Source organism: Boleophthalmus pectinirostris, unplaced genomic scaffold, assembly GCF_026225935.1.
Source record: "Boleophthalmus pectinirostris isolate CB_2022bp ecotype Guang Dong unplaced genomic scaffold, ASM2622593v1 HiC_scaffold_8, whole genome shotgun sequence".
NCBI classification, from domain to species: Eukaryota; Metazoa; Chordata; class Actinopteri; order Gobiiformes; family Gobiidae; genus Boleophthalmus; species Boleophthalmus pectinirostris.
This window is the reverse complement of record NW_026571515.1, coordinates 21,873,496-21,892,771: the sequence shown is the minus strand read 5'-3', so window position 1 is coordinate 21,892,771 and position 19,276 is coordinate 21,873,496. Positions and strand designations below refer to the sequence as shown.

Here is a 19,276-nt window from a genome sequence, read left to right as displayed (position 1 = left end):
AAAGATTACCCAACTGTGGTCCCAGATATGAGGTAAAATAGGTATGGTAAAATCGAGTATTACTTAAACTGTACTATTTTAAAATGAGTATTCTTAATTTTTAACCTGCAGTAACCCTTCGACAGTCCAGAGACATAGGACTGTGGCACATATCCATGCTGTGGCACATATCCATGTTGTGGCATAGGCCTGTGGTCCGTGTCTTCGCTGATACGCCGTGCGTCGTGACGTCAGCGCGCAGAGGGCGTGGTGGCGCTGGTACAGAGGGCTGTAGCTGTAGCGCACTGTGACTGTGTATGTAGTCAGAGCTCCCACAGTTTGCCTTCTCTCTGCGTAAGTGTAAATTAAACTTTAGCTTAGTTACATACAGTTGTTTTTATTGTCACGTTGCGCTTATCTGTAAAATGCGTAAAAAGTTTCAGTGGCGTGAGATGATGCGGTGAATTAATCCGCGGACATGTTTGATCGTATTAGCGGCTATTTACAATGACACTAACGGGACTGTGCCAGAACCTACTACTACTGCTGTCCTCTGCTCCGCCACTGCACAACTCATGTCTCCGAGACATCGTGCTCGCTATTTGTTGTAGATCAATATATGCATCTGATATACTTTCTGTACGATTAATTGCTAGGCTGTATTTAACTTTCTAGGTGAACTGTTGCTTGCTTGTCAGCTCATCCTGTTGTACCACAGAAAGATCCCGAACATTTACTCGCAAGGTTGTATATAGTTGATGGTATGCACGCTATGATCTGCATTTATTACTTAATTACTGATTATAGGGGCGGGTATAATGGTACGTTATGACATTTTGATGAAAATGTCAAAGATAAGTCTGAAGAGTGCAGAATTCTCCTGAGACTTATAGTTTTTAGTTTTACTCCTATAGCAGCAACCTGAACTGAAAAAGAGCTCAGTATAAAACTTAAGTGTGGATTAATATTAGTAAATCATGAATTAATGAAGTAATTTTGTTTAAGAGTCCTATACAGTCCTTACACAAAATGGACTCTTGTTGTGAGCTATAAGCCAGTTCAGTTCAGTTTTGTTTCATTCACACATGTTTGAGTAATCTTTTATTAATTGTCAGTCTATGTCCCCAAAGCTCAAAATACTCTACCTTGTTATGTCATGTAGTAGTAGTTTTAGTTATCGGTTACCTTTTACTTTCATTTCAGTAGAGGTCGGCAATTCCAGGGGTGAAATTATCTAAATGATTCTAGTGAAGGTGTATGCAGTTAAACAACACCATGGAGCATTTCCAGTATTACCACATGACATCACAAAGTGGAACAGAGTGTTTTCTGTTTCAGAGAACTCCACCTAAAAATGCAGGACTTGTGTGTTAATTTAAATGTATAAATGAAACAAAACACAACTCCAGGTATGTTTTTGATGAGGAAACAACATTATAATATAGATCAGAAAATAGTGTAATATGGACCCTTTAAAAGAACACTATGGGGCCCAGACATTATGTAGGTCAGGGCATGGGTGGTGTGAATGTTTAGCAAGCTTAAATATTATCCTTTTAATGCTAAATATGAAGGTTACATATTACCATCCCATGTTTTTGTGGTCTTCTTCATTGGACACCTTTAATCATTCATTTAGTGACTCTTCAAAACACACAGCTCCTCTGTTTTGCACTGTGGGTGAGATATGACATGATAACAATTGTAGTCTCCTATCTGTTCAGCAAACCCCTTCTAATGGTGAGAGCTGGAGGGCATTGCTAACACAACCATTCATGTCTGAGTGCGTTGGTCAGGCCACTGTGATGACGCTGCTCCTCCTCCTCCTGCACTGTGCACGATATGTCTTTACTCCAAAGGGACAGCTTAGGATTCAGTGTCTTTATGTTAGAATAAAGGCTTTTGATCCTGTGACAGATTAAGGAAGCTAGAAGAAGCGTATGCAAGTGATCTGGTCTATTTTTCAACTTCAATACTACATAATGGCAACTCTTCTGCTTTTTATTTGACGTGTTTTTTTGTGTTTATGTAAGTAAGTTTATGTTAAGCCAGGATACTTCATGTGTTACCATAGACTGTCTATTCTTTGTACAGTCTGTGTTACTCAAAGGGAAATTAGTGGGTTTTCTGCAAAAGCCATAGACTGTAATGTTTGTTGTACAGTGACAGTTGTAGAGAAATAGCTCTGCCATTTCTTAATATTTTATTATATTTATTTATTATATCTTTTATTTTGTTAAAATTGTGCTGGTGCATTGCTTTCTAGATGTGCATGGACATGGCATTTCTCAAGATGTGGAAGCCTTTAAGATGGGTGGTCCAATTTTTATGACAGATTATAGTCATTTGAGCTCCACTGACAGTTATTGATTTTTTAAATTCTGCTGTATACCTTTTGAGTATATTGGACGTTGGAAATGGCATCATTTCTCACAATAATAGGTTATAGGATATTCCCTGGTACAATAGATCCTTCAAATTGTGGCTTTTAACAGTTTTGATGGTTAAAAGTGCTTTTTTACAATGTCATATGCTGTGAATTTTGTGATGTCTAAGAGCATTTGTGGGCAGACTGGTGGGCTGTGGTAGCACTCACCACTAGAGCTGATTCTCCACAGAATGAAGGGAAGATTCCTTTATAAAAGCTGCTGTTACTAGTGGCAACGCGTGGCTGGTATCCTTCTGAGTCTAACCCTCCTGTTGCAAAAAATGTGTTGCAGGCTGCCAAGAGTGAGCTTATATTAAACAGATATAACAATATTATGACAAATCCCTTTAAGTGCTTTGCTTTCATAAGAAGTGGAAAAAATATACAGAAATTCAGACAAAATAATTGCACAATATGTCTTGCAATGGCTTGTTACTGAGTTCTGTGGAATTATTTTTTAGTCCTACTGAAGGGAAATACAGTAGACTCATTAAGCAGTTCAGCTCCACCTACTGCTAAAACTAAATGGATTGTATATTCTGGTAGACTTTGAAGTTAAATAGAACACATTTTTCTCTTTGTGCAATTCCTAAGATAAGATTAATGGAGAGGACTTGCATTTTTGCATTCAGAATAAAGTTTCAAATACAGTGGAAAATTTCAGGTGATGTTTATTGGGCACAGTCTATGGTGGAGGTGTTCTAGTTATTAGAATTTGTGTGTTTTGTATTTGAAGCCTCTCGGCCCCATAACCTGGACCTCACTGACCCACTCGCCCTCTCTCATTCCTCTTGACGCTGTGTCCTTAACACCATCTCTGGTATGAAGTTTCAGCTCGTGTGCAGGTGCTTTCCCGTCTGTGTCAATCATGATGGTCCAATGCTGAGGAATATGAGCCTTTGTTGGCCCTGGTTAGAACCTGTTAAGCACCTATCAAGTGAGTTAGCAAGTGGGACTCAGTTTGACACACATTACGATGCTATTTGCACCTGTTACTCTTGTGAAAGTGTACTATAAGGCATCTGTTTTATCATTCATTCACCTGCAATGGGTCAAACACAACTATATTAATTTTACATTATTAGTGGAGCCCACAGTGAGACAGTGTTGCAGTGTTTCCCAATAACAGAGGATACTGTTTGTCACCATAGTCTTACACATATAGAAGTAACTATAGTTAATCTGTATTTAGTATTTTTTTCAGCAGAGCCAAAAGTCACCCTTATTCTCCATTTATTGCATTGAACAAAATTATACAAATATGGATCACTTATGTCACCATTGTCTCAGTATAAACTTGAGGGAAACACTGGTGTCAGGTGCTGCTTGGATGTAGTAAATAATTGAAAAGGACACTTGCTTCAGTGTTGAGCACAGGTGAATGTTAAACAATGCTTGTGGACAACATCGCAGTATTATTAATGCTGTTTACTACCTGGGTTAGACTACTGACTACTGTAAAACATGCAATATGAGCAATACAAAACCCATTATTCTTCTAACTCAAGATTTGTTGTGGCAACCTCAGAAGTGAAAGCCCATAAGTCCCAGTATCCCAGAGCTGTAATCGAGCAAGTGTCATCATGCCTATTAAAAATAAAAAACTCATTAAAGGTCCTGTATTAGGCAAAATGTATTCTTGTGAGCTTTGAGCCATGTTAGTATATTGTTACTTCATCTAAAACATACCTGGAGTTGTGATTTGTTTCATTCACACATGTTTGAGTAATTCTTTATTATTAGTCTGTCAACAAGATCGAAATATTCTGTTCCACCTTGTGAAGCGAAGGTTTTCAAGTTAACACCTAGTTTTTACGTTTTGTTCTGTAGAAATTGGCAAATTGAGTACTGAAATGATCCAAATGATTCTAGTGAAGGTGTATGAAGTTTGAAAACAAAGTGGAACACTTCCTGTATTACCCCATGGCATGTCTTGTCTGTTTCAGAGAAAAAATCAACCTAAATATGCAGAGTTTGTGTGTTGAATATGAATGAAACAAAATACAACTTCAGGAAGTAGATGAGGAAACTACATTATAAGATAGGACCTTTAAACTGATTGCATTGGTTAACAGAATTTAGACAACAGACTACAGAGAAATCTTGATCACCACTTAACTCATAACTTTTTCTGTGCAAAATATACAGTTTGTATTTCTTTTTAAAATAATAAAATAATCAAAAAGATGTGTTATCTTTTCCCTTTTTCCTACACAACAATCCAGGCTGAACCTCCCTCTCCCTGTCGGGTACTAATAGCGGTCTGTTGTCACTTGTACTGAAATCATGTCCTGTACATTGTCACAAGTGACACAAATGCACTGTTCTCTGCCAAACACAGAAACAACAGATGTGCCTGTTTCCTGCCTGCGTTATCTCCATTCAGCTGTTGAAGGGGTAGTGCTAACTTGTCATTTTTATGGATGTAACCGCAACAGAAATATTGTGATATCTTATCATCTGAAGTCTCACAGTAATGTAGTGGGCCATCACAATATATCGTATCACAAGTCTGTTTCTTAAATCCATTGCAAATCCACAGCAATAGCTAAATTGGATTATGACAGAGCTAAAGTCTTGACAAGGCATTTTAAAAGAAAAAAGTAGCATATTCACAGTTTTGTCGCCAAATTTTCCCAATAAAAATCATACCGTGAGATGTATTTCATGAAAATATACAGAGGCCTTAAAGTAGCTTGTATTACTGGTAATTGTAGGAGCCACAGTAATGGTAGTTGTAGTAATTATTATGGTGTTCTATCCTGTATTTTCTACACTGGCACAAAATAGGACTACCATCTACTATGTCAATATTTATAGCGAGTAATTTTTTCTTTGCACTATAGTGGGGATTTACAGTTATTTTTTTTGACAATATGTTAAGATTTGAGCTGTATAAGGTTGAATTATGAACTAAAACTATACAGTTTAATTACTAAAGTGTTGCATTCTGCTATTTATTTATTGCAGCTCATGTTTTTGAACAATATAGTACTTTTAGAATACTTTTTGGGGGATAATTCTGCTTCATAGTTTAGTTTCAATATTCTTGTTTATAGTCTATATTTACTTAAGCAATATATCACACATCAAAAATTGTTATCGTGACATTCCTAACTGAAAAAAGATATGGTGGTGTTGTGGCATACTCGTAATACTAGCTGTGTTATCTTTACACAGCTGTTAAACAAGATATGGTTTCCACTTATCTGGTGTATACGTATTAATAATATAGTCATAGTAACAGAAGCAGTGTGTTGTAGAGCTGTACATTTTTTGCATTAAAATTTGAGATAAGACAGAAATATGAAGTAATAAATTAATAAAGAATGAGACACATTTCAGATTCAGAACATGTTTGATAATTTGTGATTTTGATTCTGTTGCAAGCTGGTGTGTTGCTGAATATTTACATAGTAGAGTCATTCAACATATTCAGTGTGCTTAGCTTATTTTTACTATTAAAGGTTCTATATTTCACAAAATGGACTCTTGTGAGCTTTAAGCAATGTTCTAATGTTGTTATCCCCTAAACAGACCTGGAGTTTTGTTTAATTCACACATGTTTGAGTAATCCCTTATTAATAATCTGTCAACATCTCCAAAGATCAAAATGCTCTCTTCCACCTTGTGATTTCATGTAGTGGTATTTTTCAAGTTCACAGCTACCTTTTACCTTTTGTTCAGTAGAAAATGGCAATTCCAGTGCTGCAATCATCCAAATGATTGAAGGTCTATAGAGTTTAACACAGAGGAGCACTTCCTGTATGACCACATGACATCATAAAGTAGAACAGAGTGTTTTCAGTTTGAGAGAAGAACTCTAAAGCCTAACTATTCAGGATTTATGTGTTAAACATGTATGAATGAATTAAAACAACTCCAGGTATTTTTTGATGTTGATGTTTTTGATGAAGAAACAACATTATAGGATAGATCAGAAAATAGCATAATATAGGCCCTTTAACATATACTTACATAATACTTACTCATCATATTCACGATGTGTACTGAACATGTTGACATGCACATCTGTGATCATTACAATAATTGCTAGCATCCTGCTCTATCCCCTTGATTCCCTTGTGCTACAAAGTGCACACTCATTTGTGCATTGAGGCTGCTGCCAGAACGCTCTGGCCTCATTCCCGTGGTATTGATGTGTGTCTGTCAGTGAGAGAGGCCAGCACAAAGAGCAGCCATGGTCCGTGTGTGGCTCTGAGCAAACAAAGACTGGTTTATTTCAGTCAGCGAAGACTCTTCTCGAACACTACATGGGCCTATTTCTGCTGCAGACATATTTACAGCCAAATCAAAGTATGTTCAGCTTTGGAAAACAGCATGTCTGACACAGGGTCAAAAAGCCGTGGTCACAGACATGCCACTTTGGGTTGGTCATCTCCAGTTAGGTGCCACTTTCTCAGTTTCATAACAAACTATTCGTAATGTGGAATATTCTCTGGCGTAACATCTCATGAGTTGTGTGGTCCGCTGTTGTTTTTTGTTGATTGGTTTAATTGATTTTCTGTAAATAAGACTTTTAGTCATGTTTTTGTTTTATTTTTACTCCATTGCTTTCATTCTCTTATATTCTAATAAATATTTAATTTAATATCACTGTCATGCTCTATCATAAACCGTACATATACATGGACATGGACATCCACTAGCTGCCGCTTTACACATAGGAAGTGAACTTCTGACCCTGGCTCCAATTGACTTACATTGGAATATTGTTGCCCCACTCTGTAACTACTGCAGTGAGCCTCATCATTTTGGTCTTAAAATGTTTGCATTAACCCTCTCTACATGATGGTAGAGAGGGTGTTTTTATTTTACTGTTTTGTTTGTTAATAAATCCCTTTTCCTAATAAGGATACTGCTCCCATTTCGCCCCGGTTAATACAAGCATCATGAACTTCATTTGACTGAAGCCAAATGCTATGGGTGACGTTACACTCCCTTAATCCTTTTCTTTATACAGTCTATGTGATAATGCAATATAGTGGATTGAATTAAAATGTGCTTCATTGACTAAAACAAAAATACTCAAAGTTTAAGTGACAAATGTATAAAAACTAAATGAATGACTAAAGTGGCACCTGGAGAACATTGACAGCCAGAAACAATGTTTGAGAGTTAACACGTTTTGTAACAGGAACAGGCTAACAGTTCCTTTGAATATAGTCAATTAGTCTCTTTTGTCTGCTTTCTGAGACTTTTATGCAATAGTTTATCTGATGGCGTTTTGAGCTGCTATTGTCTGTCATTTTGCTGAGCTGTTTGCTTTCATTTTGACTATGGGGCTTAACCTCTGCATATAATCACAGTCCATTGTAATCTTTGTTCAATATAGATAATGGAGAGGTTTAGGCCACTTCAGTGCAGCATGTTTGTTTGTCTAACTGTTTTAAATGGACCGTGGTGGAAGAAGTACTTCAAATTTTTCACACAGAGTTTTGAGGTGTTTTAAGTTTTCAAATGTATTGTTTTTGGTAAAGATTAGTGCTGTTTAATAGAAACAATTAAATAAATTGTTTATATTTGCTTTTTTTGTTTTTGTTTTGCTCAAACTATATATATATAAAAAACGCTGTCTTTTCATCAGGTCTCAAACAGTAATAAAAATACTTTTACTTTTCAGGCCTGTTCAGAAATGTAGTGGAGTAAAAAGTACAGATATCTGCTCTCAAATGTAGTGAAGAAACCAATAGATACCTACAAATTGTACTTAAGTACATTCCATTACATTTCACCACTGTTCAATGGTTTTCACAAGGGATTCAAATGATGAATATTAAGTAGATGTACAATATTTTGCAAGTCATAAAAACTGTTTCCACACATAATATTTCAAGTATCTGATACTAAAAATTTATAGAATGCATTTTACTCAACATTTACAAGTCTTAGCCATATTTTTTCCATTATTTTTTCCATAGTAGAATCAGCTGTTTCGCGCGATAGTGGCGATATTTATATTTAAACTGTACTCATCATCACTATCAGAGCGTTTTCAGGTACATCTGTAGTACTCCTCATTACACATCAGATCTTACAATAAGTCTTTGTCCTCTGAACTGATTCTGGCTTTGCAGAGGATTTAAAAACGTGGTCAATCTAAATTACATCCAGTCCAGCAGTTAGGTCAGAGCTGGATGAAGGAGAGGATTTACAGACAGGACAGGTCCAACGAGACAGGTGTCATGGTTAAGATAAATGTCCAGGTTCAGCTTTGGGAGAGCTTTAACTCAGCCCCTGAGGTCATTATAAATCACCCTTCACAGTGAAGAGAGACAGGAGGTGAATCAGTGTACTGTAAATGTAATCTGTTCATATTTTATTCACCAATGTCCAAAAAGGTTTATGTTTTATGTTTGTATTTATGCCTGTATTTTGTTAGCGATTATTCCTCCGCCTTTGACTGATATTTGCATTTTATTTGCTGGTCTCTCCCTCTCTTTCCTCCCTGCACTCTGGGATCAGCCGAGGCCGCCACTGTAGCATGTCACATCCACTGCATGGAGTTATTTAGTGCTGATGTGATGTTTTATCAGGTGTTGTTTATTATTCAGTTTGAAAAGACAGATTGTGAAGCCTGTTTGAGATGTTACGCTGTTTGTTGTTCTTTGGTCTAGGGAGCTCTGTCCCACGGCAGTGACACAGATAAGGAAGTGGGGCTCTGGGGAATCTAAATGAGCTCCTGAAGGACCATTTGGTGTCACTAACTAATCCACATGATCATGGGTAAATTAGATGGTTAGATGCTGGAATTATGACTTGAACTTTATTTAGAAAAACTTTAGAAAAAAATTATTTGAACTTTTTATACATTTTATATGTCTTTTTTTTTTTCTTTCTCTCTCTCTAGGCAGTCCAAATGAGGGCGTGACACAGCCTTGATCATTGCCTGGACGAATGGTAAATACTCTGTTCTTACAAAATGATAATGCTAATTGTCACACGTTTGAGAAACTTGCTTTTCAGTTACCTGTACTATTAGTCAAGGAGGCAGGTCCATCATTGTCTGTTTCTTGTGGGTCATCTTGCCTCCATCCTTCATTCACACAAAAGCAGACAAACTCATGGTTGATCTCCTCTTTCTGTGGTAGAACTGCATGACTGCTCCTGTCCTGAATGAAAGATGCGTCCATCCCTCTGACCAGCCCTGACTCACCCTCCATCTTTGTCCTGTCTACACTGTCCCATCTGGCTGTCCCTGGCGCTACTGTCCCCTCTCCTCTGTGCTTCCATTGTCTGTGTGGATGCATGCTTCACCAATAGAGAGCAAATTGTTATCACTTTTGAGGCATCTGTATTGGTGTTTGGTCAATGGATAATCAAGATTTTCACACTAATCAGCACCTCAGAAAACTTCCTAACTGATTATGTTTAATAAGCTAAAACTAAACTCAACTTACTCTTAATTATGGCTATATTATTATTAAACCCAGACTGAACAATGTCAAGAGAGATAAACTTTATTGATCCCAAGGGAAATTCAAGTTTAGCTGCAGCTGCATTTACACTGCTCTTCTGATATTAAAACAAGACAAAATCATCATCTAAACAATTAAACCTAGACTAATGTTACTGTTAACCATGTCAAACCAAGTTCTAAACAATGAGTAAACTTCAGAACTAAATTTTGAGAAGAAACCTGCCTGCCCCATAGCTGTGCCTACATAACAGTTTGAAAACCACGGACTGTCATTTGAAATGGAGACTGAGATGGGGCACTCAAGCCAAGATCCAAAATCCAAACTAATTGCTGATGAAAGGCCAAAAAAAAGAGGGATTTCACGCTCAGAGAAACCCCCCTTTAGTAAGATGGGCATCCTGAGTCTGGGGCTCAAACAGCTGATCCAGAAACGGAGAAAACGCTTGTCTGTGTCACGGTCCATCATCGCACCGGCCTCTTCATCATCAGCAGGTGGTGATCCATGCTTAAGAATCATTAGTGTCCAATTACATTATTCTAATAGGAAGACAGACAAACATGGGTAACCAAACGAATGAACATATTTGACTGTATGTATTTCCTTTTGAGTAGAAAATTTAAACTTAAATTCAGAATTTTAAATGAGAAGATAAGAGATCATTGGTGTTTAAATTCTATTGATTCTATTCTACCTGTCAAATGATGAAACATTTTCTTTTAATCTTATTGTGATGCAAGTAAATCACTTGTTCACAGTGCAAAAGGGTACATAAGTATTCACCTATGCAGCACTTGCATTAATCCAATCATTTAATCTTTTTTCTAATCTCTTCTTCTGTTTAAGCTTCTTTTCATGTTGCATACTGAGCTTGTTCTCTACCCATTTGTTTTCTGCTGTTGTGTCAGGAGGCAGTGCCCCCTTGTGGGCCCATGAGGATGTCCTGGGATGCTGCCCTGATCAGTCCCCCCTCTCAGCTCCCTCTGCTGCAGGACGGGGTGCAGGGACAGTGGGCATGATGCGGAGGGGCACCAGTCTGCAGAGCCGCCGCACTAAGGCCAGCTCTGGGAATGGAGACAAGGACCCACTGCTGAGAGGAAGTCCCCAAGCTCCCATCAGACGGCACACCCACGACCCACAGCACCATGTGAGCAGGCCCAGATCGTCCTCCAGCAACACGGACAGCGCTCCCTGCAGTCCGGCAACCGCCACTGTCCCCTGTGATGTGCTGCTGTCCTCAGGTTATCATTCTACAGAGGAGTCGGACCGGGTGAGTCAAAGTAGCACAAGCTGGAAGTTGGTTGTGCCTGCAGTACTGTTACTGTGCTTCTCAGTATATTGACTGAGGATTGGGGGACTACAGTGGATAATTAGCTAATACTGTTGCATTTACGGAAATGTTTATTAATGTCTGTTGTCTCTCTTCAAATTAACGATTACATAAAATAAAAATAAATAAAATAATATGCTGGATCAATGAAGCGATAAAAAAAAATGTTTAAGAAGATTTTGGAATATTGGTATAAATACTGAAATGGTATACATTTCAGTATTTATAAAAATGTTCCAGTTAGTCATAAATTCTTACCTGCGGTGACATTAACACTTAACACTCTGAGCCCTCCATTATTATTATTACTTAATAGTGAAGTTCTTTTAATCTTGGCCAGCCAAAAACATACTTTTAAAAACAAGCTCATAAATCTGTGCCCAGTGCTCACAAAATTTAAATTGTAGTTTGACTTTGGCCATAATTCTCAGCCTTCTCATTTGCTGCCACCAGAGGGCGCAGTCACATAAGCAATTGTGCTGGGAGTGGTGGCCTGGGCTTGGTTCAGAGTTCAGAGAATCTGTCCATCATCAGCTTTTTTTTTTTTTTTATTGTCTCAGATGATTCAGATGATTCATTCTAATACCCAAGGCCCTTTCTGTGTGGACTCTGCATATTTTTCCTATGTTTGTGTTTTGTTTTTTTTTTCTTTTTCATACAATATATTTATGCACAGGATAATTCTATAGTCCAGCATGCTTACATTTATCTGTGCATTCCTCTTTTGGACACATTGGACTATTTCAACTTAATTTAATTTTTTTTCTGAAGTATTGTGTGTTTCTTTTTCTCACCTGTAACACTGTGATTCTCAGTCAGAAGGTTTCGGCCACTGGCAGCACTTACAGTTGAATAGAAACGCCCTTACAGCTTTGACCCACTGTTAAGGAAACACACTGAGAGCAATGAGGTCATTTCTGCTGTTTCTGTGGTTACTGTCAAACAGGAAGTTACACCAGGCTGCAGGTTTCCATGGCAACAGCGTGGTGACCTTGGAGAAGTGTAGCACCAGCTCACTAAACGGGGTGCATACCTAAAACCTAAATGACCTACATTATTCTAAAATGCAAATGTTTTGTCCAACTTTGCAATTTTATTTTATAATACTAAAGTAAGTAATATAAAGAAGATAAAATGATTGGGACAGGATGTATCTTTTTGTATTGATTTTATTGTATTGTCAGCAGAAATCCAAGGAATATTTTATTTATTTATTTGATATGGACATAGCAATTAAAGACAGACAAACCAGATGGATTATTTCAAGTGTTATAACAAAAGATGCTCAACACCTGTCCAATATGCACCACTGAATACTTTAAAAAAAAAAAAAAAACAGAACATGGGCAATATTAATTTTATCTGCCACCATTTTAGGTATATATTAGAATCTTGTGATTACCTAGCAGTTTTACAACCTTTGGAGATCTTGTGCAAATAAGTATTGCACTGAAATTAAAAATCATCATTACACTGACAGAAACAATGCTATAATTCCCTAATTTTTGATTCTGATGTCCTTTTAATGATTTCTCTGCTGTCCTTCACATGGATTTTTTCCTCAATTTGGCTGTCCCCCACCATTGGTCCTTCCCAAGAGAGCATTAATACAATCAGTCAGCTGGTCCCACCCCCACCCCTGCCCACCGTCTCACCTCCTCCCTCTGCCCCTCCCCACTATGCTCTGTGACAGGAAGCATGCGGGAGGCGAGCTTGTCTCATAGTAGTTGAACGAAGAGCGTAGCATCGGTAGTAGTGTGTGTGTGTGTGTGTGTGTGAGTGATGCATGGGCGTGTTAACAAAGTATACCGGATAATTTGCAGTGCTATGACTTCACATTTATTATCAATATCTGAACAGTTTCTTGTAAATCTGTGTGTTGACATAACTGGAAGGATTTTGTGTGATAGTGATAGATTGTATATGGGAGGCGCTGCTTCTTTCTCTTCACCGGTCTGATGTTTGCTCAGCTCATGGATACGGCATGGACAGTGTGTTTGGAGAGGAGGGTACAGGGAGTCTTGAGTGCATGTGTCCAGAGCATGTAGTGTAGATTCAGTTTGTGAGGGACTGTGTGTGAACTGGAGAGGTACCAAAGAGTGAACCAAAGAGGAGCAGCTGGGGCTCTTGGGCAGGCAGGATGGTGCAGAGATTCAGCCTCCGAAGACAGTATTCTAAGGTAAGATATGAGAACATACGAACGCGCTACTGTTACTTTACTCATGTTGTGATTTTGAATTTTAGGTCAAATCAGTTAAAATCTTTTTTATACAATGAATCTGTACAGTGTATTGTGCATGTAGTAGTTTCTTTCCGGTAATGTTAACCTTGTGGCTTTTAAACTTTTTGAACATTTCATAAACTTTGGCATGTCAAGTTTTTGCTTTGATATATGCTTTTCAAGTTGTTGTTTGTGTAATCCCTCAGTCGTCTAGGTAGGATCCATAGCAAAAGAAACATTTTATTCTGTTAAAGGGACAACTTTTTTTTTTCTTTTGTCCAATTAACAGAATTAAAATAGTCTTTCTTTGTTTAAAAATGGATAGTCCAGAAGGTGCATAGAGGCATGCGGTTGCTTTCTAGTAATGGACAACTTTATTAATCTAATATTAACTGCATGATTATAGTTTAGTTGTTTTTATCTTTGTATTTGATTTGATTTATCATTATATTTTATAGTGGTTAAGTTACAGTTTATAAAACAGTTTAGTGATAACAATGTGTGCATCTGGGCCAGTCTATCAGTGCAAATACGTTCAATGTCCTTTAGTTTATCCTTTCGATCTGATTATCTTTGGAAGTTAGTTTAGTCATTTTGTGATTCTGAATTGGTCTTATGTTTTTTTGCTTTATCATGTAGTGCATACAGTTGCTTTCCAGGGATGGATAACCTTGTGACTTACTAATCAATGCTCATATTTACCCATGTCGACTTGTTAAAGAGTAACTTTTGGAGCCTCTATTCCTGGTACATCAGTAAAGCCATTAAAAAGAAATGGAGCTATTAGGCTTGTTGATTATTATAACTTTTTATGGAACATTTTATTGAGCAAGTTTGATTTAGTTTTTTCTTCAGTCATATAGGCCTATCACAATAATTACTAAATTGACATAACGTTCAATATATAATAACTGAGATATATATATATATATATATATATATATATATATATATATATATATATATATATATATATATATATATATATATACTCAATTTTTATTGTGGGTACTTTATTTGACGAAAGTGGCAAAGAGTTGAGCTGTAGAGGGTTGAATAAATAACTTCTATGGCAAATTATTGGTTCATTCAGATTTTTATTTGTTGCAACTCATATCATTGAATTACACTGTCTGTTTAAAATGGTTTAGCGGAATTATAGTGCTTTATTTTAATTGTGTCACTGGGAAAAAGTTTCAATATGATGTTTATAGCAGTCTTTATATGTAGCAATATATCATACTTCAAAATTTGTTATTTTGCTGGACCTACTGTTGTCTTCCTGAAGAACTGTGTTGTTTTGGAATACTGATGGCCTTATATAAAGATTTAATGTTGATCATAACTGAGGGAGATTTTTAAACAAATAACTAGTCTCTTTGTGCATATCTGTTTTTACGATCTTTCTGAAAGGTTGTAGCGTTATTGGAGGAGTTGCCGAAGGCTGTAAAGTGCGCCACATCAGGCCCATTAAGGACCTGCTGATCTGCAGCTGCTGCTCGGCCGGTGGGATTAATTACAGTTTGATGCTGATTAATTGACAGACTGAATACACTCTCCCTGTGCGCCTTCTTGGGCTCAATTTTACAGAGATGCTGTCTGGAAGCAGCAAGTGCGCACATGGGCTGACAGATGCATGGACTGGGATGGGCTGAGATCAAACCTGCTAGATCAACGGATGAAGCTGATGGTCTGGAGTCGTCTGGAGTAGGGCTGGGCGATATGGCACAAGCATGAAATACATTACATTTTTTTCACATTGATGAATCTCAAGTTCTTTTTAGATAAACTTTCTTCCTCCAAAGTCTGAAGTCTGCAACTCTCTAAACCACACACATTTAGACATGGTTTAACCTAAATTACATTTAAAATCAATTAAGTGCACAGCCCTAATCTGGAGTTTTTATTTCAGGGTTATATAGAGGCAATTTGTAATAAAAAATATTTTAAATATTCATAGAAATAATTATGCTGTTTTGTACTATTGATAAAACAAATTGTTTCATCACTATAACTTCTAGGTTCAGTTTTGTTTCTCTCTAGTCTAATATTTAGTTTTTAATTGATAATTGCTATGGCAATAGTCCTATTTTTGAATTTTTCTGAAACAACCTAAGGCTGGGTGGAAAACCTTTGTGAAAATTGTGTCCTTGAAAAACTGTGATTTTTGTCACATTCTGTCTGAAGTTTGACTGTTTGGCTTGTCCCGTAGATTATTTGCACATTTGCTCACAGCAGTTCATCTTTCATACTCTATTGTCCTTCAACATTCCTCAGTTTATGTGTCACATAATAGCAGGTCAGGGGAGATTGCAAACATGAGTAATTTTAGTGCAGTTTAGATTACTTGAAATACTTATTCAGGTTAGTACACACATACTTTGTTTCATGCTCTAAGCTTGAATTTAGAGTAAAATTGTTGTTATTGTGAAAATGACTGGATACCTAGACTCAGGCAGATTTATTTAATTGGCTGTTTCCTTCATTCCTCTCTTATTACTGTATCTGTTTTAATACCCTATACTGTGCTATAATTGCCCAATTTACTACTGTGAATGTAATTGCTGTCATTCACCCTAACTATTATCCTTAATGTCCTTTTGCCTTGCGCTTCATTGATCCCAGCAGAGCAGTAAAAGCAATAAGAAGAAGTGTGTGATGGGAGGAGCACATACAACCTGTTCCCCAGAGGCCTTTTCTCCCCTCTCACAGATCTTAACTATTGTCCTACCATCTCTCAGCTCCTCGGGCTACTGTCTCTCTGGTTCTGCCCTTCATATTAATAGTCTCAAATACACGTATCATTAGTGCTATACAGGCTCATTCCAATGGGGCAATAGTAAGTCAAGATCTGGTTTGGTTCTGGATTTTTTTTAACTTGCTAAAACTATTTACTTTAGATCTGAAACATAGGTCTTATTTTGGTTAATTCAGTCAAAATTATATTTTTAACCTTTTTGTACTCATCGTGCCAATCCCAAACCTGAATAAATGGAGTGGTGTTCCATGAGAGAAAACCAAATTAAGAGTGGGCATTAATGTAACTAAATGTGTGCTTTGAGCTGTAAATGTCTTGGTTGAGGTTCAAGTCTAGCAATCCTAATGGATGATAAAAATAACTTCAAAAGGGCAGAAATATCACTTTATGCCTTTTTATGTTTCTGCTTCTTTGTAACATTTAAGTTCAACTACAGTATAGACAATATACGTGTTATATGCAACAATTGCGATATTTTTACATTGCAATACATTTTTTATATATGTATCTCCCGTGTCTAATGCATATCACTGAATGACACAAAGTAGTTGATGTTCTTGAGTTTCATTCTCATTCCTGTAATGGATGCCATTTTGAGGACTATTGACTTTTGAGCTCCTCATTTTTCTTCACTTCATACTCAGTGATAGCAACCTTGAAGTTTTGCTACAATCGCAACTGCAAATCTGTTGGGGTTTTCCCTTACTAACAACAAGCCTTTCATTCACTGGTTTATCAAATAGCCCTGGAGTTAACTTAAAAAACACCCACACTAGCTCATCCGTGTTTAATCAACCACTGGGTTTCTATTGACTTTAAGAAGAGGGATACTGTACGCTGCCTTGGGCTCACTGAAGCATGTGCTTTCAGCCAAACACTGGATGATGTCACCTTGGTGTGTGTTTGCCAACTCGTCCCAGGCAAAGTGTGTGTCTCTCTGTACCTTTCTCACCCTGTGTACTTCTCATGCAATGTATGTTCTTACAGGGTTACAGGAGGAAGTGACCTACAAATAGTTTTGGCAGTGTGGTTTGGTTTGTGGTTTGTATCAACGTGTTGCTGTTTTTTTTCCCCCACATGCTTTTACAGCTAATGTTTGGTACAGTACATGTTTCACATTTTGGTGACCTATAACCACCACTCGAGCAAATGTTCTCCTTCCTTTCTGATATTCTTGAAGAAAACACTGTGTTCTTCTCTCTCCTTTTTGGGTTTTTAAAAATATATTTTTAATATAGTTTTTTGTTTTTGATGCATCACACTGTTAGTTCAAACATCATGTCTTAAAAAGAGCACCAAAATTGTGTTCATTTTTTTAGTTTTCTCCATAAATACATTATATATTTCTTTATGTACTTTTTAACTTAGACTGCACTGCTCTCAGTAGTGTCAAAATCAAGTTTGAAACTGAGGAATTTACTGAATCAGGAACAGACTTGACAGCGATTCTGATAATAAAAATGATAATAAAAAACACGATTTATTAAGACAATAGAATGTGATTTTCAACATTAAATCATAATACTTTATTTTATATTACCATGAGCCTTATATCTATCCCTCTGTCAGTCCAGGTATGTTCCACAGGTTCCATGTGCGTATACTAGTTTATATGCTCTTATACATGTCCTGATACAACTCAAAATCATTCTAAAGTTATTCAGGAAAGGTTCATATCTGTCCTATGAATGTGACTTTTTCAGCATTGATTCTTGCTTAAGTGAGTATCTAGTTTCGATACTAGTTTTAGTATCAAAACTAGATCCTCATCAGATTTTTGATACTTTTAACAATCCTAGTTCTGGGCATTCTGTATTCTCTCTATCCAAGGTTTTGAAAGTCTGCCTTGCTTGCTCCTTAATTACTGTGAATGTTTTGACATTTTGGTGTAGGAAGTAATTACTAACTAGAGCCACTTTACTGTACTTGCCATAATTGATGTCACTCAAAAGAAACAATTAGCTGCTCTGGTGTCTTTTTGCCTTCATCGATCTCAGTGGAGCATCCCATTTAAACGAATGAGAAATATTCATCTTACCCCTTGAGATAGGTCCTGCCCCAGTTTCTCCCTGCTCTCCAGCAAGAAGGTTCTGGGTTCAATTCCCAGGCAGGGACAATGCATAATCTCTCTGTGTGGAGTAGAGATGGAAGTCTGCATGCCCTTATTTTTCCTCTCTGTACTCTTGAGCCATGTACTGTATGTGTTTTTGTTGCTGACACCAATACACTGTAACAATAGCAGCAGCCCATGACCTAGAAAGTCAATAAGTCAATATTTTAACCGCTCAGAAAGCATTCTGGGAATAATTTTACAATAATCATGTTTTTTGTTCCTTAGCTTTCAGACAGCTTTTGTGCTAACTGAAAACAACAAATAGTAAAAGTATTATGGTTGATTTGTTATTGTGTAGCACCTGTCTGAAACGTGGATTTCTCAGTAAACAAAACACCCCTTCATTTTTGTTCGTCTTTTTGCTCAGCCTGTCCCTCCCCATCTCTCATGTGTGTCCCGAGGCTCAGATGCAGCCGCTGATTGTCATGGTAACAGAGTGATGTTCAAAGCGCTGGTTAAATGCTCCTGGTCTCACCTCATCAGCCTGTCTGGCGAAATAATCGTTTGCTAAATTTAGACCACATTTACCGGCTTCTTTTGTAATTACTGCGGTGACGACTTTCGAATACAACTGATATCTGCCATTTCACAGCTAATCATGATGTTTCTTGTTCCTATTGTGTAAATGTATTTACTAAATTTGGTAATGCAATATCGTTATTGTGGGCTGCTGTATTGATATATCCTCATGAGTATTTTTTTTGTATCTCTTCCTAAATTATTGTGTGGTTGTTCAGAGAAAGGAAACTTGTTTATGCAATACACTTGACATATTCACTGTTTTAATGGTTACAACTGGTTTATAACATATTGGGCTTTCCATAGGTAGTGCTGTAACAAAGAAATACTGTTGTTAAAATGTATTTGATTTTTAAAAATAGTAATATATTGCGGAATATTATGTGCAAAAAAGTGATTATGACAAGTATTGCCATCTTCATAATATCCGTGTATTAAATATTGTATCGAATCGTGAAGGACCCTGCAATTCCCAGCTTTAGTATTTAA

General features: G+C 37.0%; 1 protein-coding gene across 7 annotated transcripts in view; it reads left to right on the top strand.

The window, feature by feature from the left end:
• The first annotated feature begins 261 nt into the window (after nucleotides 1-261).
• tmcc1a (transmembrane and coiled-coil domain family 1a) overlaps nucleotides 262-19,276 on the top strand; it is a 43,330-nt gene continuing 24,315 nt past the window's right edge. Inside the window, exons 1-5 of one of the 7 annotated variants that reach the window (XM_055165753.1) lie at nucleotides 319-333; nucleotides 9,046-9,154; nucleotides 9,279-9,328; nucleotides 9,520-10,340; nucleotides 10,755-11,116. In XM_055165753.1, the coding sequence (XP_055021728.1) occupies nucleotides 10,127-10,340; nucleotides 10,755-11,116 (576 nt within the window). In that variant the 5' untranslated portion in view covers nucleotides 319-333; nucleotides 9,046-9,154; nucleotides 9,279-9,328; nucleotides 9,520-10,126. Of the gene's footprint in view, nucleotides 334-9,045; nucleotides 9,155-9,278; nucleotides 9,329-9,519; nucleotides 10,341-10,754; nucleotides 11,117-12,850; nucleotides 13,356-19,276 lie in introns of those variants that run through there. The other 6 variants (XM_055165754.1, XM_055165752.1, XM_055165755.1 and 3 more) reach the window with 6 other exon arrangements.